The sequence below is a fragment of the Triturus cristatus genome, chromosome 1_2 (genome assembly GCF_964204655.1).
Source record: "Triturus cristatus chromosome 1_2, aTriCri1.1, whole genome shotgun sequence".
Taxonomy (NCBI): Eukaryota; Metazoa; Chordata; class Amphibia; order Caudata; family Salamandridae; genus Triturus; species Triturus cristatus.
Genome location: NC_140580.1, coordinates 563,022,851 through 563,048,209, shown reverse-complemented (window position 1 = coordinate 563,048,209; position 25,359 = coordinate 563,022,851). Strand labels below are relative to the sequence as shown.

The 25,359-nt window shown below is 42.6% G+C and overlaps 1 protein-coding gene across 2 annotated transcripts in view; it reads left to right on the top strand.

The window, feature by feature from the left end:
* The window catches only part of LOC146867631 (solute carrier family 2, facilitated glucose transporter member 9-like), a 348,731-nt gene that overhangs the window by 253,985 nt on the left and 69,387 nt on the right, over positions 1 to 25,359 (top strand). For both annotated transcript variants that reach the window (XM_085606472.1, XM_085606473.1), the window contains exon 7: positions 15,072 to 15,259. In XM_085606472.1, the coding sequence (XP_085462598.1) occupies positions 15,072 to 15,259 (188 nt within the window). The remainder of the gene's footprint in view (positions 1 to 15,071; positions 15,260 to 25,359) is intronic.

Genomic DNA, 25,359 nt, shown 5'->3' with positions numbered 1-25,359 from the left:
GAGCAATCTAGCCTGGTTGTGATGAGGGGGTAGCAGGCGATTCATCCACCTTCAGCCTGAGTGACGCCTGCATGGATAAGTTTATCGATGATAAAAAAAAAATTTAGGAACTAGAATTTTATTTATTTAATGACCTACAAAAGATATAAAAGTAATTCAATACGAACTTATTTGATTGTTTCATAAACATGTAAAATTAAGAGTAAGACCATACCTCCAAAGATCAAGCAAGGGCAGGTAGTTGTATGACTCATTTTATTTGGGTTTTTGTATAACGCCATGCTGTACCTCTAAGTGCTTAGGTTCTAGGTCGCTTCCTCAAGAATGTGTGTTATGTTCCAGTGGAACACTGGAGTGATACATAACTATACTCGACCAAACAGTTGTACATCCAGAGTGTCGTTATGAAATGGATGGCTGAGTTTGACGCGCTTATTACTGTAGTTGTGCTTTTTGTTACAATATTCGATAAATTAAACTGTGTATTTGTTACGAGTCCGTCCATACAGTAGATGTGTACTTGGGATTGAGGTGCGGGAGGGGTATATTTTGTTTTTCTCGTGCTAGAACCATGTGTGCCTTCGCTGTCAATCCTTGCTAATCTTGGTTTTATTCAACTCCGCTCCCCTCTAAAACGTTTTTTATACGGTACATAAAATTATGTTCTATTAGTTGTTACCACGTTTTAGGAATTTCTAAGTCAGTCAGGCCTGGTCAATGTGTGAAACGTACGGCGTTCCTAATAGAGATGCCTAGACTACAATTAAATACATTTTTTTAATTAAAATATTCGGAGATACTTAACAATTATTCGGAGATACTTAACAAGATGTTTAGGTTTTAGGAAGACACGTGTACCATAGTTTCGAATTATGAACAACGCTTTAGAATCGCCCGAAGTAGTTATTTTCAAATGTTCTTTACATTTTGATGCGATGAAATTATAGTAAACTCGTGCGTGCCAGTTTGGTCAGTCATTGTGTTATCTTTTAAGGTTTCTTAACATATCATGGAGATAAAATCACGGTCTCTACCTTAGAGTCGATGTCAATTGGGGTGGCGGGGTGCAAGCTATCGCTGCTGAAGGGACCCCTCACCTAGCCTTAGGGCGAGGGAGGTCAGACGGAAAAGTCCTCACATTGAAAACCCTTTTCCGTCTCTTAAGACCAAGGACATGTATAGTGAAGCAGATGTGTAATTGTTCTCCGTGTCCTCCTCACGCGCTCCCTCCTCGCTCCCCCCGCACCCTTCGCTTAACTCCGAACATTTTCATTAAATTCCGAAGTGAAGGCTGAGCCGCCACTATCTTGTCAGAGGTGAGCTCCCCTGACGGGCCCGGCATTATCCGCAGTCTCGCTCCGGCTCCCTCCGAGAGCCCGCGAGCGCGACGCAAGATGAATGGGCGGTTTCCCCAACAGTCTTGTCCTTCACCTAGATTACCTCCTCCGGGGGGGAAGGAGCCTCGCCTCGCCTCTGCTCGGCGCCGGCGCTCTCCCGCCTCTCCTCCTCTCTCGGCCGGCTGTCTGCGTGCTGGATTGCCGGGTGCTCTCAGAGCAATGATCATTTGATATCGAGACACTAGTGCTGTCCATTACAATAACTCACAATCAACAGCCTGCGAGGGAGGAGGGCGCGCGCTAACCTCCGTCTCACACTGCGCAGTTCTATCACGGGGGCTGCATAACATGTGACAACGAGATGACCGACCGAGCGCCGGGTTCAGCCCAAGGATGACGCGTGCCTTCACTCGTGCACCGTCACGTTCATTAAGTGCTACCAGACTTTAACTCGTGGGGTCAGCACGCTGTATGCATCCAGTCAATAGCAGTGTGTTTGTGTAGAGTACTGACGCGTCACGCATATCGCATTGTTGAACGACATGGAGCAGAAAATCTACAGTTTGGCCGGCCATCTGTCCTTAAACTGCAATTTTGCAAACTCATTTTATGCTAAAGGGCTTTGAGAAGTTTACGCCTGGATCAGAACAGTGATTTTAAATTGCTTTATATGTAGGCTCACTTCTCGAAGCCATCATAGCCTTTTCCTTTCTATTCTAGGATTTTGGGCATTACATGTTTATTTGAAATATTTCTGTAACCCAGACCTAGTCACAAGGGCTACAGAGCACTGTACAAATAACATAAGCATTGCAGAATCATTGAAAGAAAGTAGAAATTGAAAGGAGGAAAGACAACTAAACGTGGAAATCTAGTGTGAAGAGGTACGCTGGTGGCCACGGGACTAGTTGTATGTTGATGCTTGCCAGGCTCTCAAGCTAAAGGGGGTGGTTGAGTACCAGGAGTATGGGTGGTGGGGACAGTGACTGCTGCAATCCGTACAGGTGGTGAAGCACCACCCGAAATCTGAGGAATTGAAATCTCTTCTGTGAAGCTTAGGGAAAATAAGAAGCGATCAATGGAATATATGAAATTATCAAAGGGAAGAAGAAAGTTTATGTATATCTTTTGATGGGAAATTATTTATGGTATCTTCAGCCCAATTTAAAGTCCGGAAAATATCCAGGGCTTCAGAAAGCAGCGACATTTAAGAGATGTCCAGTAATGCAGATATTCAAAGACAAGTTTGTGTTTGTAAAACGAAGAAAGTCTGCCTTCTTGCCATAATCCTCTTTAACTGTAGCACCCCCTGGAGTTTATCAGTATGAGACCTCGAATTAGAGGATGGTACAGAAGAGACGTATTTTCTACTGAGAAAAGATCTAAGTGCATAAAAGTCTTTAGACACAATGCAAAGTGCCTCTCGAGACGAAGACTGCAGACTAAAAGGTGTATAAAAGAAAAAGACAAGGCAGCAAGGATTTTCTGTCAATTCACTCAGGGTCTAGAACAACATCCTGTATCCACCAGGACCTCCCCAACGCTGCTAAAGTTTAGCAAAGAGTTGAAGACTCACATTTCTTTAACAACTGTTTTTTTTTTTTAATTGGTTTTTGTTGCTAGCAAAACATTTCACCATGATTATAGGATCATTGGAAAGGGTGGCATTGACAAACCTTATAGTTACGTCTCTCATTTTTGACAATGATCAATTCGCCATAAAAAGTTGACATAATATCAAGTTCAACATATGCCGAGCATCGACCATAACAATACATAGAAAGAAAAAGGTTTTTGGAATGCAAGAACAAAAATAGTATCAAAAACAGAAATGATAAAGTAACAAGGGTGCAAATGAGTCCATTACATTAGTCCAGAGTGTACAGGTCTGACCAGTTCGACTCCTCTGGGATCTAGGATCATTACCACAGTATATTAAATATGTACAGTATACATCGTATTCCTGACCGTATCTCACCATTTGTTACAAGAAAAATATTCAGCATTATAACGTTTCATCCAAGGAAGAGGCAGTAGAGACCTCGGGGGAACTGGGACCACACAGTCGTTATCTAGCTAGATGGGATTCCATATGGCTAAGACCAGCAGTAGGTCGGTCCTGGCGATTAATGCATGCCCTGACCGGTGCCCATATATTCTCAAATTTCAGAACTCTATTCTGCATTATAGAAGTAAGTGTTTCCATAGCGTATATAGATCAAACTTTATTCATCCATACTCTGATAGGGGTGTTCGAAGGGTCTTTCAAAACTGAATTCTAGTCAAACAGGACGCTATTAGAAGGTGGGTGATCAGTTTCCCACATAAGGGGTACCCTGTTTCCTCCCATCTGTCTCCATGTACTACAGGTAGAGTGACCAGTGGTAGACCAGTGGTAGACATAAACTAGCAATATCTTTAATTGTGGCAATTACCTCCCTCCAAATGGTCTGAGTCAAGTCTCATTCCCACCACCTGTGATTCAGTGTACCTTTTTCTGTTTTGCATCTCTAGCATTCTGGGGGCAGGTGCCACACATTGCTCCTAAGCGGGTAGGAGTCCAGTACCAGTGCATAATAACTTTAAAGCTATTCTCTTTGTATGGCCTGCAGATCAAAGCTATAGCTGCTCTCTCCTAAATATGGAGCCAGGAGGTTTCCTTTATTTCTCAACTCAATTCGGTCTCCTGCTTGACAGCATCAGGAGGTTTAGCAATGGTAGAAGTGTTCGCCAAGCGTTGATAGATTCTAGTAATCCCTTTTCAGGTGGTATGCTCAGCAAGAAGAGATTCTGTCGGTGTTAGATAATGCTGTGCAATCTCGTACAAGCACACAGCCACCCAGAATCCCCTGGCCAATCTAGACGCTGCCTTACAACAGCGTTGTGACCGATTTGAGGGTCGTGGTTCGACGGTCAGATGGGGACAGGGAGGATATGCATGTTCCCCACCAGACTGTGTAATGCAGCCTAGTGGGGAACATACAAAGTGTGCAGGACTGTTTGGCTTAACACTCCTCCCCTTGGCCACTGCTGTGGCCAGTCCAGCCCCCCACCCACACCTAAGTAGGAAGGAAAACTAAAATTATAGTTTCCCTTTTTAAATTGCCTTTAGAGCAGGGGTGCGATGCTCTTCTGCCTTAGCGGAGGAGCCGTCTCTGAGCAGTGTGCCATGTTCTTGCTTTCTTGGGTGGATCCATGGATGGACCTGTCATGTTCTTTTTTTTTTTTTCAGTTTGAAAAGCTTTATTGAATAAAATAGTTAATACATACGGAAATCAGCAAATACAGAAGAAAGAGTTTGGATATGAAGTTAAACAATAATTTAGGCTAAAATCCATATAGAAAAGTTAAAAGCATTTTGTAAGGTTTAAAAAATGAAGAAGGGACAGAAGGGGAGAGGAAGAGAAGAAAGGGAAAGAAGCGTTAACACCACGAAATTATGAAATACAAAGAAAAGCATAGGAACCAGAAATTATGAATAAATCATACAAAAAGTACGATATACAAGATAATACAGCAATAGTCATATAAAAAAAATAAACAATATAAAAAGAGAACCGAGAGAATAACCATCAGAGAATAACCATCAAGGGGGTTTGAAAGTTTCTGAGTTGTTGTGTGGAATTTTCTTTAGGGCCATACGGTCTAAATAAATAGTAAGGGGTAACCAAAAAAGGTCTCTGTTAAGAATCGGCTTACAGGATGAAGCAAATGCAACATCAAGTCTATGAAAATGACAAAGAGTATTCCACCAACACTGTATGGAGATGTTTGTACGGGATTTCCAATTAAATGAGATGTGTTGGAATGCAATAGCAAGCATGAGATCGAGTAAGCCAAGGGAGTGTAAGGAAAGGTCTGAGGAGTCAGATAGAGAATCAGATAGAGACTCAGATAGACTGCCCAGGAAAAGAAGAGACAGAGTGAGGAACGGAGATGTTAAATATTCAAGAGATATAGAGCCAAATCTTATCCCAGAATTTAGAGACTGTAGGGCAGAGAAAAAAGAGGTGAATAAGATCAGCATCAGGAGAGCCGCAAGTCCAGCACACAGAATCAGAAGAACCAGAAAAACATGACAAGGAAATCGGAGAGAGAAACAATCTGTGATATAGAAAGAATAAAGATTGAGTAAGAGAGGCAGAGCGGGAAATTTTTAAGGATCTGGACCAGATTTTATCCCAAAGAGCAACAGACCAGACACAACCCAAATCCGTTTCCCAGGATAGTTCAACTTTCGATTTGGCCCGATCAGGATCGGGAGATAAAAATAATTTATAAATGAGAGAGGCTTTAGGAAGGGAGAGAAGTAATTAGAGAAGAGGGTTTTGGGCAGAAGGTGAAGACAAGGAAGGAAGGGAATAGTAGGTGTCTAGAATTATTGTCATAAGCGTGGAGAATTTACGTAGAAAAGATCGGGGGTACTGAAATAAGAGCTGAAATTGGGGAAATGAGCAAGGGGTAGTTCCATCGAAGAACTGATTGACCCACTTGATACCAAGAAGTCTCCAGGCGTTCCAGAAAATGGGTCTATTATTTAGAAGGACGAGTGAGTTATGACAGATAGGGGAATCTAAAAAAGATTCACGGGTAACAATAGAATGAACTAAGGATGACAAAAGGGAAGAGGTATATCTAAATAAAGGGAGAAATGTATAGGAGTTTTTAGAAGAGAAACGTATGACCTCATTGAAGGAAAAGGGTAGCAGCAATACTTGTTCAATGGAAAGCCAAAGAGGAGTAAAAGGGGAAGATTCGGAAGAGAGACACCTAGAAGCTTGACGTAAATAGAGAGACTTATGATAGAGACGAAAATCTGGGAAGTTGACACCACCATTGAGTTTGGACTTTCGAAGGGATGATAAGGCAATTCTAGATTTTTTATTTTTCCAAAGAAATCTTGACAGGCATGAATCAATACGTTTAAAGTGAATAGCGGGAATATGAACAGGAAGCATGGAAAAAATATATATGAGGATAGGGGCAATCATCATCTTTATCGAGTCCAGGCGGCCCCACCAAGAAAGAAAAAGTGGATTCCAAGAGGAAAATGTCTTTTCAATGCGAGAAAGGACTGCAGACATATTTCATTGGATTGAGGAGGGAATATAGTTAGAAAACCATATACCTAGATATTTAATCTTCAAGTTGTTCCAAGCAAACCCAGTAGAGGAGAAGAGGTGAGGAAGACAGAATTTAGTAAGGGGAAGAATTTCAGTCTTATCTGAATTGATTTTGTATCCGGAGACCTGCGAAAAGGAGTTAAATGCTAATAACAAAGGGGGGATAGAGATTTCTGGTTTAGAAATAAATAGCAGAACATCATCTGCATAAGCGGAAAGCTTTAACTGATGATCGCCATAGGGAAAGCCACAAATAGAATCATTATTACGGATCGAGACCAAAAAAGGTTCAAGGGCCAAAACAAAAAGAAGAGGAGATAAAGGACATCCCTGACAAACCCCTTGTTGAAGGGGAAAGTAAGAAGAAACCTGACCATTGACTAGGACCGAAGCCTTAGGAGCAGAATACAGTACGGAGATAAGGGATATGAAATTAGGACCAAAACCATGCCAACGTAGCGAAGCAAATAAAAAAGACCAATCAACTCTGTCAAAAGCTTTCTCTGCATCAACAGAAATAGCAGCCAGAGGAATAGAAAGAGATGAGGCTTTATTGTGGACATTGAGAAAAAGACGAGAGTTATCAGAGGTAAGTCTACCTTTTAACAAAACCACATTGTTCCTTGCCAATTAGATGGGGTAAAAAGGGATCGAGACGTAAAGCAAGAAGTTTAGCAAAGAGTTTATAGTCCACATTAACTAAAGAGATCGGGCGATAATTTTTACAAAATTGGAGATCGCGGCCTTCCTTAGGAATTAGGCAGATGGTGGCCTCCTGAAAAGTACCATCAGCGTTACCGGAAAGGTAAAATGATTGAAAAAGCAGTAAGAGTTTGGGAAGTAAAAGATCAGAGAAATGCAGATAAAATTCAACTGAGAAACCATCGGGTCCAGATGATTTTCCTCTAGTAAGAGCATTCAATGCTAGGGAAAGTTCGTCAAGTGAGAGGGTTCTTTCAAGAGTGGAAAAGTTAAGGTGAGAGGTAGAGGGGGTAGGAAGTTTCTCCAAATAGGACTGAATAAGAGAAGCAGAGGGAGGGGACTCAGGAGTATAAAGATTTTGATAAAAAAGTTGAAACTGCTCAAGAATTTCCTGATCTTTATGAAGAAGAATATTATCAGAAGAGAGAACAGAGTCTATAAAAGAACGTTCTTTGCGCGACTTAAGATAGTTGGCCAAGAGTTTCCCTGATCTGTTTCGGCCTCCATAGTAACGAGCACTACTACGAAGAAGTATTGAGGAGGCATTGTCGGTAGTAGATTTATTGAATTCAAGTTTCGCTTTTTTGAGATCCGGTGAGATGGATTTTGAAGAAGTGTAGAAGTCATGTTCCAGAAATTTAATATGGGTCAAAATATCCTTCCGTTTCTGAAGGAATAGTTTCTTCTTCTTTGAGACAAAATCAATAATGAAGCCTCTTGCAGATGCTTTAAAGGAATCCCAAAGAATTTGGGGGGAAAATATTGGGAGTACTATTGAGTAAAAAGAATTCATCGGTAAAAGAACGGAAGGAGGAGGAAAAGTGAGGATCAGTGAGAAGAGAATTATTAAAACGCCAACGAGAAGATTTGGGATGTGGGGGAAGTAAGTCCAGGTCCGTTACAATTGGGGCATGGTCCGAGATGAAAATGGGCTCAATAGAGGAGGAGAGTAGATTCTGAGATAATGACTGAGAGAGAAAAATGTAGTCCAAGCGAGAGAGAGAAGCATGGGGGGGAGAGAAAAAGGAGTAGTCAAGAGTGTCAGGATGAACAAGCCTCCGAGAGTCAATGAGGTGTGACTGAGAAATAGTATCAAGGAATTGTTTGTGAGCCTTATGAGGCATAAAGCGAACAGTTGATTTGCGATCAAGAAACGGATCCATAATCTGATTACAATCGCCCCCCAATATAAACAAGTCATTTCGATATTGAATAACATTTTTTGTAATTGAAGGCCAAAAGGAACAATCCGGAGCTGTAGGACCATAAATATTAAAAACAGTTAAATATACAGAGTTAATTAACAACTTGGCAACAATCCATCTGCCATCAGAATCATTATCTTGTAACATAACTTTACATTTTAATTTTTTATGACATAAGATGGCAACACCATTTTTCTTATTGGTTGAAGGAGAGAATAAAACCGTACCCACCCAGCTTCTTTTGAGTTTAAGAGACTCAATCCCTGTAAAATGGGTCTCCTGCAAGAGAACTATATCAGGATTATACGAAGCTAGGTGGGAAAGGACTCTCTGGCGTTTAATAGGATTAATAAAACCTTTTACATTCCAGGAAATTACTTTGAATTAAGAAACGACAAAAAGTTGATGGAAACAAAGACTACAAAGAGAAATAAAGAGAAGAGTCAATAAAAGGAAGAAAAGTGAAATAAAAGAGAATGGGGGGTTCAGAGAGGAAGCAAAGAGAACACCAAGAAATAAATAATACCGCACATGTAAAGGAAAGGAAGAAAGATATGGAAAGAGGAGATTGGAGCTGAGCGGGAGGGTAAAAGGAAAACAAGAAGGTAGGAAGGGGAGGGAAAAGAGAGAAAATAGAAGAAGGGACAGTACATATCCAAAAAGGGATGACTGAAGTAACATACCTGAGGGGAACATAAAAGAGGACAACGGGGCAATGGCGACACTCAGCAAGACGAGCCGCACAAAAAGGGAAATCCAGACCACACCAGGACGAGGGAAAATAGTAGGGAGCCATATGGATCAAGGAGATGAACACCAACCAGTCTATGTAAAATAAAGAAGGGAAAGGAAAACATCAGAAGAAGAAGGATATAAGGGAAACCAACAAAGAACCATACTGAAGCTTCTTAAGAAACATCAAAAAGGCAAAAACGCAACATAACTGAGAAAAATGCGAATGAGCAGTTCACTGATAATATCAAATGTAACAGAACAGCGCATAGCAAATATAGAAGAAAACTGTAAAATATCAACGGAAACCTGTAAGGAAAAAAGAGAAGATTAAATTGTCAACCATTAGAAGAGTTAGCGGTGTCCATGCCACTGGTGGTATGAAGAAGGATAAAGTTCTTGAGTTCTGCAGGATCCTGGAAAGACCAATTTTGATTTTGATACGTCACGTTGAAAAGACATGGGTGGAATAAACCATATCTGGCACCGAGAGTTCGGAGAGGAGCACGAACATTGAGGAATTCTTTTCTTCTGGAAGCAGTAGCATTAGAAACATCCTGAGAGAGGAATACTTTTTGACCCATCCAGGAAAGTTGACGTTTAGGTCTGGCCGCTGTAAGGACTGAGAGAAGGTCCGTGAACATCAAGAAGAGGATGACACCTCGAGGCTTCGCTGGAGCTGTAGAAGAGGAGAGGCGAGGACCCAATCTATGAGCCTGTTGAATACTGAGAGAGCTTGACGAAGGCATCTCCAGGAGTTTCGGGAGAAAAGGGGAGAAAAATGACACTGGATACGAAGGTTATTCCGTCTATTTCTATTTTCCAAATCCTCAGTATGTTGTTGGAGACTGAGAACTGTTTTCTCTAAAGAGGAAATCCTTTGGGAATTAACCTGTATCTCTGATGATTGATGTTCCAATGAGGCCACTCTGTTATCCATAGTAGACCATTTCTCTTCAAGAAATTGCATTTTATTGTTAGTCTCTTCAACAAAAGGGCGCAGCGCACGTATCTCCTCTAAAAGCAATTCCATAGAAACAGAAGAAGGTGTTTTATCTGGTGACGGAGGATCTTGTTTCAAACGCTTAGTTGAAGAAGTAGGCGGAGACGATTTACCTGGGATAGATTGTGATGAGGAAGAGCGGCCAGCGGTTACTCCAGCCCTTTGAGAAGAATTTGAAGCAGACAATGAAGAGTTTGAAGATGTAGTCTTTGAAGGAACAAAAACAAACTTCGGATTACGCAACCGCCCCATAGGTAACCACCAGAATTTCGGAGAGATGGAGCTCTATTGTGTTGCAGGCATCAGAATAAAAAACATCACCAGCAAAGATAATTGCTCAATATCACTGTGACCCATTGAGATCAAGGTAACAAGTATTGTGGGTAACCATCTACTGGAGATAATAAAGTTCTAGGCAAAATAGGACAACAGTTTGTAACCTTCAAGGAAGTATAACTGGGTAAAGTAAGAAAAATCGTAGTCATAGACAGCAGCGAAGCTCCATATAGATAGGTGAAATTCAGATGAAAAGTAATAGGAGGAACTCCAACAAATAACAGAGCATAGACAAAAATCTCCTTGATAGGCGAATGAGATATAGGTTTGTATAGAACAGAAAGTCTGCAACAATATCTCTGACTGGCTTCAGCGTTTAGCTCTCTCCTATTGCTGACCACAGCTGTTTCCTGAATAAACCTTTACACGCACCATCAAACCCAGCTACACTTAATGAAATGGCCATAAGCATTGATGAACGACTGCCTTCAATGAACATTGAGCCTTTGTGAGGCAAAAAATTCTGTGGAAACTAGAAGTAGCTGAATGCTCTCAATGCGCAGGGAGGAAAGCTGTAACTCTGGTGCTGATAAAAACATGCCAAATAGCCCATTAACTAGCCAGTGACAAGGACAAAAGCACGTACATCAGGAGTAAGTGTTAATTCAAAATTACCATTTGGTTGAGAGGTCAGGTAAAGCAAGCGGGAATTGCATTGCGTCAAGTATAGGAGCTTGCTCGTTGTTGTACATTGTGACGCGTTAGTAAGAACGATAACGCGCACGCCCAAAATGGCGGGCGTTTTGAGGAGAGGAGCGAAATGATAAACTCGGTGAAGCATGACGCGCTTATGCTTTAAAAACGGCTCACCCGGTAGAGGGGGTATTCCGATGCAATGCGGAAGCCGTTGCGATGGTTGAAGTAGGCAGAACAGGCATCAGAAAGCTCCTAGCGGGTCCGGGAGCGGCGGAGGGAAATCCCTATGCGGCCATCTTGGACGGCGCCGAAACCACGCCCCTTCGACCTGTCATGTTCTAAAGTAGAAGGCTACCTCTAGTTGCATCTACAGTCTAGGGCTGGACTATATCGTCATATCAATCAATAGTCTGAGCTGGGTCACAGGTCCTGACCTGGGTCAGGTCTGCATGTTGTTCTTCATTCTGATGGGCATGAACCCAAAACTAAGCTTCATTTCATGTGGAAGAACACCTGATGACATTTGGTCCCAGATCCTCTCCAGGCCTCGTACTACAAAGCGGGCAGTCAGGCCTGAACAAGTACAGCAATGCACGTATCAAACCTTAATCAAATCTGCATTTTCTGTGGTTTCGGGAAGTTGCATTAACCCAAAGGCCTAATCCACTGTAGGGTCGGACTGACAGTCACCAGTAAAACTGACCCCTGACCTTTCAGACCGGTACCTTAAAACTAATCAGAGTAGAATAAACACCTGCCCAGGAAACTCGCCAACATAATTTATTGCAGAACAGCTCTAACAGGGTGACTGCACAGAAGTTCATGTGCCTGCTTTAATGGAAAGACTGAGGCTGAGCCTTCTTGGTTTTATGGTGCATTTGTTGGAAACAATTGACTGTGTTTCAGTCTTTATGCAGTGGGCAGGCTCCCTGCTTTTTATTTTTGTATTGTGCTGTTTTTAGTAGTACTATGTCTTTGCCCTTTATCTCTTGTAAAGTAAGTAACACATCACAACAGAGCCCCCTCTGCTCTTCTTGACTCTTGCAAGAAGCTGAAGACCTACCTGACTTTTGGAGTAAGCCCCCAGAGCTGACCTCGCACACCTGCTACAGAGCGCCTGCATACCATCACAGGGTGATTAGTGCGCTATAAAAACACCATTAACAGATCTCAACAAATTCTTATTGTCTTCAAACACAGTTCAAATCTATTTGTCTATGAAACCTCCTTGTAATGGTGACCATGAGAATTCCCAAATTGTACAGGCTCCGAGTATTCTTTGTTTCAAGGTGTTTAGTAGTCAAGTACTGTGAATGATAGGTTTTTCCCCTGGTACTGCTTTCATCCATCTACCATAGCAGTCATTCCATATCTTAGCCCATCTTCCCATTCCACAGAGTTTTAGGCTCACCCTCGCGTCTCTCCAACACCATTGTAAGGAACTCTGCTAAAACTGGCCTTTAGGTAGATGTCCCTGTTGCTTTCTACAGGTCGTCTCTGGTCACCCCCAGCTTGCTGGCTCAAAGAGGCCAGGGACCACCAACTCCTCTTTACCTATCTGGTTTCAAGCATACGTAGACTAGCTTAGAATGGTTATTTTTTAAACATAGTCAATTTTAAGAACTTGGCTAAGGAATAATAAAAAAAAACGTGAGCAATGCTTTAAAAGTTGTTTTTGCGGTTTAAAATAATTGGCAGTTCTTTCCATATTTGCAGAACATTGTACCAACAGAGAACGTCCAAAATGTGTCCAGTGTTTCATACAGTTTTAAAGATTAACATCGCCATGGGCAAAAAAAATATTTAAACCAACAAAAGACACTGTTCCAAAGGAAGGGTGCTAAATAGCCCCTACCAGAAAGCAAAAGGGAGAGAAAGTCCTAGGTATAAGACGGGACCCGGCACAAAGGGTAAAGAAACAAAGCTTGTCCCCTGTTGCCCTCACACACCCGAAGGTGTCATGCTTCATCATCGGGCATTTGCTCCTCGTCGGGCCCGGCGCTGCAATGCCCTACGGGTCCCCCGAAGGGTCACTTTATCGGAGATCTTTTGGGGAAATGCCGGATGGTGCATGTGGGTGTGTGGGGTGCGGGTCCCTAAAAGAGTGTAAAACAGAGTGCGTGCAAGATCAGTAAAAAAAAAAAATTTTAAAAAAATTTATTCCGGGGTTACTAAATCAAAAAGCTAAAGCAAGGATATTGCCAAAATAAAGTAGATTAGAACCCCTCGGGTATCCAGTTACCCCAGCAGGCATGTTTATGCCTGTCGTAGATCAACATGTTTCGCGCCCCTATTGCCACCAGGGTCGTTGGCGCTTCTTCAGGATCAAAAAAACAACAGTGAAGTGCACGTGAGGTGAATAATTAAAAGTAAATACCCTCATAGTTAGTCAGGGCGGGCTACCATATTGTTTCCCAATAGGGTAGTGAGAATTTGTAGACGCTCCTGATAAGTAACCCTCATAGTTAGTCAGGGCGGGCTACCATATTGTTTCCCAATAGGGTAGTGAGAATTTGTAGACGCTCCTGATAAGTAACCCTCATAGTTAGTCAGGGCGGGCTACCATATTGTTTCCCAATAGGGTAGTGAGAATTTGTAGACGCTCCTGATAAGTAACCCTCATAGTTAGTCAGGGCGGGTTACCATATTGTTTCCCAATAGGGTAGTGAGAATTTGTAGACGCTCCTGATAAGTAACCCTCATAGTTAGTCAGGGCGGATGTCGAGGTTATGCAGCCACTGAATTAATCTCCCGGTTACTTATCAGGAGCGTCTACAAATTCTCACTACCCTATTGGGAAACAATATGGTAGCCCGCCCTGACTAACTATGAGGGTTACTTATCAGGAGCGTCTACAAATTCTCACTACCCTATTGGGAAACAATATGGTAGCCCGCCCTGACTAACTATGAGGGTTACTTATCAGGAGCGTCTACAAATTCTCACTACCCTATTGGGAAACAATATGGTAGCCCGCCCTGACTAACTATGAGGGTATTTACTTTTAATTATTCACCTCACGTGCACTTCACTACACCTGTTTTGTTGTTTTTTTGATCCTGAAGAAGCGCCAACGACCCTGGTGGCAATAGGGGCGCGAAACATGTTGATCTACGACAGGCATAAACATGCCTGCTGGGGTAACTGGATACCCGAGGGGTTCTAATCTACTTTATTTTGGCAATATCCTTGCTTTAGCTTTTTGATTTAGTAACCCCGGAATAATTTTATTTTTTTTTTTTTTACTTATCTTGCACGCACTCTGTTTTACCCTCTTTTAGGGACCCGCACCCCACACACCCACATGCACCATCCGGCATTTCCCCAAAAGATCTCCGATAAAGTGACCCTTCGGGGGACCCGTAGGGCATTGCAGCGCCGGGCCCGACGAGGAGCAAATGCCCGATGATGAAGCATGACACCTTCGGGTGTGTGAGGGCAACAGGGGACACGCTTTGTTTCTTTACCCTTTGTGCCGGGTCCCGTCTTATACCTAGGACTTTCTCTCCCTTTTGCTTTCTGGTAGGGGCTATTTAGCACCCTTCCTTTGGAACAGTGTCTTTTGTTGGTTTAAGTATCATGTTAGAGGAGCGCAGACACTGGACCATAATTTGCTCCTTGGTCCCCCCCTCTTTTTTGTTGATTCAAAAAAAATATTTCCCACAATCCTATTTTTAGGCACAGGATAGTCTCCATCCTCAATACACATATAAAGCACATTTATTGTAAGGTGTAGGGTTAATACCCATGCTGTTGTGCTCAGGCAGGTTTGTTTTTTGGTCAGCAATGCCACGGACATCCTTAGATGAAAATGTATTGCATGCATGTCACACTAAATGCATGCATCTTGATTAGTTTGCTTTCTAAACCTCTGACTACTCTAACAAAGGTATGTGTTAACCAAAGATCTCATTGAATGGGCTGGTACGTTGGATTATGCTGGTAAACTGTATAGATTGTATATCCAATTTCTTCCAATTTCTCTTCTTTTCCTTAGCTCTAAGGAGGTTTCTGGGTAAATACGATGTTGATGACATTGTAGCAGAGATGAAGGAGGAGCAACTTTCTCTAACTTCTGTGGAGTCTGTTACGGTTCACCAGCTCTTATGGGACCGGTCCGTCCGATGGCAACTTATTTCTGTGGTGGTGATTAATATGGGGATGCAGCTTTCCGGTATAGACGCTGTAAGTTTCTTATGTGGTGGTTGATCAGTGGGAAATAGTGCTTTATCTGTTTTTTAAATGATCTTCTTGCATAGTTTGCTTTTCTAAGCTTTGTGAAGTTTTTTCGCTTTCATATATGTCACTGCTATAGTGTATTGACTAGAATGATCTTGATATTACTAGAAACTGAAAACTACTGTCCCTATCCCTGAAAATACTTGCTTGAGCAAAAAGTGAGGGCACAATTCTGAAAGTTTGATATGTACTACTGACTTGGGTTTACGTTTTAAGTACATTTCAGCCTTTTTTCAAATTCCCAATTAATTTCAGAATTACTCACTGAAAGCTGCAAAGCCTAGCATCTTTCCAAGATTACTCAGTGCATAAATTTTGAATCATAGATAAAAGTGTATGCATTTATTAAGACTTTGAAATCCCTTTTTCCTCTATAAAAATACATTTCCCTGTAGGGAAACAACCCTCCCCAATCGCTGCCACACATTTAGGGGGTGCTTATCCCCCTCCCATCCTGGAAGCTCATTCATTTCTGGCCTCAATGTTCGTAAATCCTGAACTGTGTACAGGGTAGAATGTATCATGCCAAAGTATGAATTCTCTCAAAGTCACACATTTGTCCGTGTTCACCTACTTTCCCTTGGATCCCTGCCCTGAACTCCTACTCCCAGCCAGTCTGGTTTATTTTCTCATTAACTCTCCTGCAATTTTACATGTAATTAAATCCATTCACAAGTATACATTTAGATTTTGTAAATACCAAATGTTAATTTATTCTCCTAGATCAAACCATTCGTGATTCTAAATTCAACTTGGGTACCTCAGTGGCTCTGAGAATCTGGACTAAAGTTATTTCTTCCTCTGACCCAAATGTTGCAGAATGTCTACATTGAGAAATGCACTTGTATTATATAAGGGGATGGATGGAAATGGGAAATCGGGCAGCAAAAATGTCCAGGACTCCTGACCAAAGTGTATGAAAAGATGTGTTTGCAGGAGTTCTCAATGTGTAGTGAATGTTCTCAGTCCGTCATGTTTGTGCATTAATGTTGCTTTATTTATTATTGTTCTTGGTTAGACCCTCTGCAGAGGGTGTTTGAAACAGTTAAGTTGTCCTTCAATTACATTCCTAAAACAAAAGTACATCACGAGACCAATGGCAATCACCAACAGCCAATCTTCAACAAACCGGGTACAGTTGAACTGCTTTTTATAGAGCTTGATTATAAAAAAAATACTGTGGCATGAGGCAATATATATAGTTATTTATATATATATATACATATATATATATATGATCATTTTCATTTATATGGCCAATATTATCAGATCGCACTGTGGTTTAGAGTTCTTGTACTAAGACTGAAAAGGGTAGAATGTCTGAAACCTATAATTAGAGTTTTATTAAAAGTTGTTTAAGGCTAGGCCTGCTGGATAGCATGAATGTGGCTTGTTTTATAATGTACACCAAAAGGAGATAGACAGCTTTATAGTGAACTCACTCTGCTTCTAATTTTACAAATCCGTGTTTACTCCACCCGATCAAAGGCCTTGGGACAATTTGTTTTTATTGTCACTTACCTTCTGGCTTGTTGCAATCCTGGTTGGTCGGGATGAACCAAATGTTGAGATGACTTTGTTCAGTCCTATCACTAGAATTTTGATGTACATAGGAACAGCATTTCTCACTCTTTTCCTGGTTTAGGCATCACCGATTTTTTCCGTCCAACATGATCTCTGTTAATGTGCAAAGGAGGTTTATAAGCACTCTAGGGTACCCCCTACTTTGCCTGAATTTTGTGTAGATTAGATTAGAGTGGAAAAACCTTTGTCCTCGTGCTTTTGGTTGAGTGTATGGGGGGAATGTAGGATTTATGGGCCACGGAGTAGTAGGTACGTATGTACAACCTACCTTAGTGGAATGCAGTGCTCTCCACAAATCTACAGTCCTAGATCGCTGACCCATTTTTTTTCCTTGAGTCCGAGAACACTGCTGGTGCCCCAGAGCACTTTTACTGTCTCCTCTAATTCTAGAGTCCAATTTCCACCTTTGATTTGGAGCCTGATGAGAGATTTGAGGCTCCGGTAAGAGTCTAGCACAAAAGTTTCCTTGTTCTAATTCGGTCCATAAATCCATACCAGAGAGATTGCTCACCTTAAGAGAAGAAAACTAATTTGCAATTACCGTCTGCTCTCTTCATCTACTTGCTTCTCATTTACATCAAAATCGGCTTATGAGTGCCTACTCCAACTGGCTTGAAAGTTGTGGAGGCAAAGAATTGTGTAGGAAATCGTTTTGACTTTAATATCCAGTTGTCTTTGTTTAATAGAGGTCTCTTCTGAAATGCGAATAACCCTTTTTAACCTTTTGATAATGCGCAAGGTCATTAACATTATGCTTTTTGCTTGAGCTTTGAGCCCGGTCACATTAGCGATGTCACCCTTCAGTTTGCTACCAGCCATCTTGCAAATATTTCTCTTCCATTCGGAAGCCAAGGAGGAGCTTTAATGCATGTACCGGTCTATTGTTTGACAGATGTGTGTATACTTTGCATCTAGGTATAACCCCTCACCTATGTTTACACATTCCAACAGGTGAATATTTTTGTCCTCTGCATGTGTCTCCATCAATCCAAAACTCTGGTACTTAGTAATTCACAGCTGTTCATGTTGGCATATCTATGTAATCCTATCTTCCTTTCCGCTGTGTCCTGGCGACTCCTGAACCCCACCCTACTTTGCCACTCCCAGTTCCTTCCATCTAGTGTAGTTTTCATGCTGGCTTTTCATTTCTATGGCTTCTCCACCTTCTCTATGCCCAATTGTCAGTTTTTCTGCATGGTTTATGGCTAGTCCCTGCGGTTTTCTTGTGCTTATTTTCCACCAGCTTCTATGAATTCTTGTCCCATCTTTCCTTGATATTTGGTGGGGAGTTAAAGCTCTCTTCTTTTAGTATGCCCTGGTCATTGTCTTTGAGATTTAGTATTTCTTCACCTCGGTTAATAATTTCAGGTTGTTTTTTCCCTTATTCAAACTGGATTTGGAATGGGTGTCACATCTGAATGTCAATTTCTATTTACAAAAAAGGTCGGTAACTGGTTTGAAGTCTCTTAATTTTGTAACTTAATTGGGAAAGGTCTTTAAAGAAGGCTATTTTGCACCCTTCAAATCGAAAATGTCCCTGCATATCTGCAGCATCTAGTATATCTACTTTCATTGTATAAGGATTGATATCAGTGACATCTGGTAGGCGTGCACCTCGTTGGCCTGATGCGAAAGTTGTGTGCACTTTATACCTCTTTATATATGTTTTTTCCGAAATAAAAAGGGCTGTGAATAATTGTTTGACATGGCTTACTATATCTGTGCCATCTGCTCTAATAGCCATCTGCTGTCCACCCAGCCTCACATTAGCTCTTCTTGATCATTTCTCAAGGTCATCCAGGTTATCTTGGAGTTCTATATTTCCTTTGATCAAGGAGAGTATATCTTGTTTCAAGAACTCTTGTTCGCAGGGCCGGTTGATTATTTGGGAAGAGATCTAAGATCTGTACTTAGGCCATTGAGCATCTGCTCTAAGAAGTCTCTTGTGACTTAATTTGCATTGGAATTCCCCTCTGTGTATTCCAAGACCAAGGTCTGCGCTTCTATCTTAATTTTATTTTCCCTCCTGCAATGGCTTTTTTTTTGGGTGGCACATATACAAATGCCTTTAACAGTTTTATCCTTCTCTCACTCGCACCGCCTTAGACATCCCATCCTTTAAGCTGTTCTGTGTTAATTGGGGGGGAATTTAAGTTTCTGGAAGGCTAACGTGATCTACTTTTTTTTCTATTGGATGGCACAATTGACTGTTTGCGAAATCTCAAATCTTCTGCCCACAAGCTGCTACCTGCTAATGCTGTACATTTTTCAGTCTCACCTGGCCTTGTGAGCATGTCCCCTACTGCTGTGTTGGTTCTCAGAGTTGTCTTCCCAAGAGATCTAGGACGAAGATTCCATGTGCTCTTAGTAGTACCTTTTAAATACCCCTGAATTTTTGTCTTTCATTCAGTTTCAATGGGTGCAATCTTCTCCCTGCAGGCCAACACAACCCCTTTCGTTGCACTTGTTCCTTGCACTTTGACTTCAATTTTTCTAATGATTTATGGAACTGGAGTAGAGTTTCCTATGGGTGTAACTCTCCTTTCACAGTCCCTTCCAATGCATTCTACTTCTTTGTTGTCTTGTTGTATTGTGTGTAAACGCTGGTGTTTTTTTGCACTGGGACATATTTAGATCTCTGCTGTGCTATCAAGGGTTGGGTGTCCTGGGGCTCAGCCTGCACTTTCCCCTTCTGATAATATTACTTTTAGACTTCCTTATTGCTGTGTTTTAAAAAAAAAGTGCTGATCCACTCCTCAGCATGGTCCATGGACTGGTGACATCACAGAGCAGGTACCTTATGTCACAGTTCATGTTTTACTCATCCACCGCTCCCCTTCTTGGGGGCCCACAGGTTACCTTCAAGGTGTCAATCGATGACAGGAGACCACTCTATTGCATCATCTGATAGATGTTAGCAGCTGCTTCAGTTTCCCACCAGGCTTCACAAGATCCCTGGATATAGCTTTCACAGGGAACTTCAATTTTTCTGCAGTGTGGCTCCTACTGAGACGCTCACAGTTAATGGCTGTTTTCAGTGGAGCCGACACTCTGATGGCCTAAGGAATATTTCTTCTGCCTCAGACAGAAACTCTCTGAGCTTTAGCTCTCATTTGTGACTGGCCACCATCTTGTGCTCACGGCTGCCACACCTGCCCTAGTGCCCCAATACTCTTCCCACTCTGCTTTTCATTCCCAGAGTACAACAGCCGCCAGGCATTTCAGAGGCAGCTGCATGTGTTTTTTTTTTCTTTTTTTCCACAACAAGTTTTATTTGGTTTTTCGTTGGCTATGTGGGCGAAGGCCCTACAATGACCTGTAGGAGAAAATGACATAAGATCACAGCGAGACGGCTGCATGGGTTTTTGATGCATTTGTAACCACCAGATGAAGTGGAGAGAGATCAAAGTGTGACCTACTCTGTCGCCATCACGGCCCCACCTCCTTCATATTGAATTTAAATTGGAGGATATCTCTTGGATTTTGAAGATGAAAATTCACTTTCCATTTTGTGAACTTTCTTGAAAAATCATGCTCCTGCAAAATGTATCATTTTCCATTCGCATTGGTTTTTATAAAGCTATAATTAGCTGATGCACTAGCCGTCTGCAATTCTTGTCTCTAGGGTCCACAGTTGAATGAACCAATAAGCACTCCAATAATGTTAATACCAAAGGGACCTCCGTAACCTGGGTGCAGGGTAAAGGGTCTGCAATGGAAAGGGTACCTCACTAAATCTCCTTGACTCTGAGTAGACTTGGTTTAGCAAGCAACTCTAGATCTGTGTGAATGCTTTAGGGAAAGTCTAGGTAGAGTACAGCAAAATCATACTGGTTGCAATAAAGACGTCCTATACCAGTCAGTGGTGTGGTTGTACAACACGTTAATAATAACACAGGAACAATTACCTGTTTTATCTATACAGAAACACTCAACAATCTCAGACTTGGAACAGCTTCAACCTTTTTGGGAAAAGCCATAGAAAGCATTCACTGCATCCAATTAAAAGAATACATTAATAAACATGTTTGAGACACCTCAACATACATTTAGAGAAGGTTGTGACACAGAAACTGACATACTGTGATTGACATTGCAGTTCAGATATTGGCGAAAAAGGCAAATTCTGTATCTCCATTCAACTTAGTTTCCTTTGCTGGAGTTGACCAAGAGATACTTAGACTGCACCGTCATTAACTGGGTCAAGTCTCACTATAGTGGCAAATCCAACTCCATAAAGGTAGGCAAAAACGTCATAATCCTGCTTCTCTGCACTTGCAGTACCCCAGGACTCCATACTGGCACTTAAGCCTTTTAATCTAGATGTGTATACTTGCATGAAGTGAGAGGATCCAGCCCAAAAATCACCAATAAACTGACACACACTTCCAGCTAAAAGGACATTCAGAATGCTAATGCACTTAAAAGCAGTAGGAGGTAAGACGGATCTGTCTAATCCCTTGATCTAACTAAACCTAGACCCGCCAGATATGCTACTTATTAGCAAATTGCACACATTCATACAATCCGAACTTTAACACAAACCCATTTGGACTCCAACCTCTCTTGTAAACACTTGAAATCTCTTGACTTCGTACTACATGACGTCTCTCCTTTCAAAGCACATAAATAACTAGCAAAAAAGTACACAATGACAAATGAGCACTATAGGGCTGCTTGTGTGGGAGGAGAGGGGACCAAAATGTAGCTAGACTGCTAAAAACTGTCATTGGCCAACAAAAACTCCAGAAACAAAGAATCCCCTATATTGTATGTAATACGATTCTTTAACCAAAAGAGACACTGCCTGTCCTTTCGTATGTGCAGTGCTAAGAATGTGGAATAATAATCCACTAGAACTCAAGACCGCACCTTCCTACTCTTCCTTCAAAAAACAAAGAAACTGTACTTATTAAACCGGCAATTTTGTCCTGCTTAAATAACCTAAAAGTGGCCAAGAGCCCTCTTGGTGAGGGATCCCAAACAACTTTCAGTATCACACAGATGACCGTCCATGCAAATATGTCTTTCCAATCCACGACAACCAGCTCTGTCGAGTCAGACATAATTTTTCACAAGAAACTATGAAATGTCTAAATTGTTCCTATTCCGCAATTCCGTAAATTTCGTTTCTTTCCGTAATAGTTTGTTGAAAACTCTGAAACACTTTTCTGTCATTCTTATGTATGTATTGAACTAAATTGTAAAGCACTCTGATACCGACAAAGGCTTGTTCCACACTATATAAAACAAAAAATGTATATCTGAATAAATAAATACAGTGTGTCAAATCAGAGTATACAACAAAATACTCAATGAAACAATGGTGTTGAACAATTTAAAAGTAAAAATCCGCTCCCCTGGCTGTCCTCAAATTCTGGATGATTTCGAATGTCCGCACACTTGCATAACAATGCAATTACAGAGCTGTTGAAGAGGCTAAACGGTGCTCACAGTGGTTCCAGGAAGGTAAGCCTACCTTCTCAGTTTACGGTCCTTGGTGGAGGTCACCCAAAATGTTGATACCTCAATACCTTTGTGTGAGAAGTTGGCCTGGTATATGCTGTCCACTAGTTATAGTGGGCACCTTGCACCAGTGCAAACGACCCTTATTGATGATTAGGTTAAAGACAACCTTTATTGAAAGCTATCTTAGTGGTAGCTATGGAGAGCAGCCTTCAGGCTAAGTCTCGAAGGAATGTAAAGCAGCTTGGTTTACCAGATTGTAACCTCCTGAATGACCAAATGAAAGGAGAACCACACAAGGTATATATCAAATATATGTATTTATTACTAAACACGATCTACTAACCTTTTTATGAGATTAGAGAACAAGGTACACAATATTAACACACTAGAACAACAGTAAATAGCACAATACACAGTGGGCTCCAGGGGGAGACCAAACCATATGTTAAAGTGGTATAACAACCACGACTTGACTAGACAGTGCCTAGAGCACGTAGACTCGCTAGGACCCCAAGGGCCCACCCAAGGTAGTGACACAGGGGACCCACGGGGGACGCGTGCAGTGTGAGAACACAGCCGCGAGCTCCGTACAATCCTATGGGAAAGTCGCGGTTGGAATTTTAAAGATTAAGGACACTTAGGTGAGGGCTTCAAGCCAACCTTTTGGAACATAGAAGGTTCTAAGGCCAGCACCCTTGAGAGTACTGAGGTACCCATGTTACCTATCCCAGGAGAGCCAGGTGCATCGGGGTCAAGTGGTGTCGTTGATTTCAATGGCGTGTTGCGAAGAAGTGCTGCTGCCGGGAAGATGAAGTGTCCGGTGTGATCCAAGCCTGGATCAGAGCTGAGAAGAACCTGAAAGCATAAGGGACAGAGTCTGGGTCACTTCACAGTGACCAGGGGCACGATAGACGAATGCCCACCAATGTCTGCTGTTTCAGGTGAGATGAGGTGAAGCTTGACTCTGCAGCCACGGGGACCACGAGACGTCGACGACAACCAAAGTCCGCAGGTGAGCTGTCCCACGAAGGATGTCGAGTGCTGGGGGGTCAGTGTCCGGATTGGAGACCAACAAGCCTTGGCAACTGCAACCCACGCGGTCAAAGTAAAGATGCTTCGGTGTGGACCAGCAAGGTCCTGGGGACTCTCCAAGCGATGGAGAGTCAGGGCACATCTGTAGCAACCAGGAAAGCCCACTGAAAGTTAAAGTTGCCTTCACAGGGACCCACAGGTCGACGGACCAGGGATCGCGATGGGACCTCAAGAGGAATCACAAAATACTAGCCCACGGAACACTTGTGGAGTGTTGGCCAGTAATCTATGGTGGAAACACTGCTCGGGGTCAGGACTACAAGTAGCCCAAAGCACAGCCTCAGGGATTGCCAAAAAGCACATGCTGCTGCAAATGTGTACGTTGTCCAGGGTTACGGGTTGCACGGTCCCCACGCGGGCTGCGGGTCTCAGGTTTGCTGAGAGCACTAGTCGACCTCGGGGAAGCTTGGGAACCCACCTCCTGTGTTGTAAAATCTTCGGAGTCCTTCAGGAGCTGCGTAGATGCAAACCGGTCAGATGCGTTTCAGGTGCCTGCCTTGCAGGGGAGTAACTCCTTTACTCCAATGGAGATTCTTCAGTCATCCAACGAAGTGTAGATAGTCGAAGTATTTGGTTTCTGTAGCAGAGTTTCGTCCAGGTAAATCTAAAGTCCTGTAGCCAGGGGTTCCTACTTTATACCCAAGGAAGGGGTGGGACAAACTCTTGGGACTCACCTATGGGAGGGTCAGGTAAGACGGGTGGCTACACCCATGTCCTCGGTCCAGTTTCACGCCAGAGCAGGGGCTGATAGCCCCTGCAACCGGTTTGAGCTGGACTATGCACAGGGACACCAAATGTGCCCCCAGTGCAGACATCAAAGCACTGAGTGCACCAACCCAGCCCCTATACACTAAAGCCTATCTGGGAGGTGGTCACACCTCCCTGTGACAGGAAACCTATTGTCCAGCCATCCCCTGCCAGAGTTTCGTCCAGCAGCAGGAGGGCAGACTCGTGTCTGTGGCTGTCAGCATCCATTTTGTGATTCCAGGGTCTGTAACGCTGATACCAGGTGTACCGGTGCTGTCAGATTTCTCCCTCTAGTAGAGTGGAATCATACCTCCCACACCAGTTACTGGTGTGGAGGTATGATTCTAAGGTGTCTGACACCAAACACAACATGTTTCCATGCAGCCGTTTTAAAGTTAGCATTTACCGCAAGGTTATAATGCACTTAAGAGTATATGGTAAGCTGCATCACAAACATCACCGGAATAGAGGTTCCAAAGGCTGCAGAGGGGCTCTGCTCATGCAGTTGCACCCTCTCACATAAAACCCAGCACCCTGCCTTCAGGATTGATAAGGCCTGCCATAGAGGTGACTATATCTAAGTAAGGGGTGCATGCACCACCTTACACAGGCTGCTGTAGCAGACCTGTTGTGTCATTTTGTATGGTCTCCCAGGGGAGGCATAATACATGCTGCAGCCCCTGAGAGGCCTCTAGGGTACCTATGCCCTAGGTACATAGTATACCTTATACTAGGGACTTATAAGGGTACCCCAGAATCCAATCTGGAGTGTATCTAAAGCACATGCAATCAATTTATAGGAGAAAGCAGCTAGGCTGGGGTCCTGGATAGCAGGATCCCAGCCAGTCTAAATCGAAAACAGTGAAACATCAGCAAAAAGTGGGGGTAACTATAAGAAGCACATCCTACTCTCCTACACTTCGGGCTCCTTGTCAGTGGCTCCATATTTGGGGATACCAGTCACAATGATATGGGGGGGGGTGGGTGCAAAGTGCACAGGCGCAAAGGATTCTCAAAGGCCACATATGCCTGTCATGTTCTTGTTAGCTGGCAAGACAGCCAGGTACTGGACCACTATGTAGCAATAAGCAAAATAAAAGATGATGCAGGGAGGAAGTCTGCACTGTCTCTGCGCTTGTACCAGTTTTGTTTTC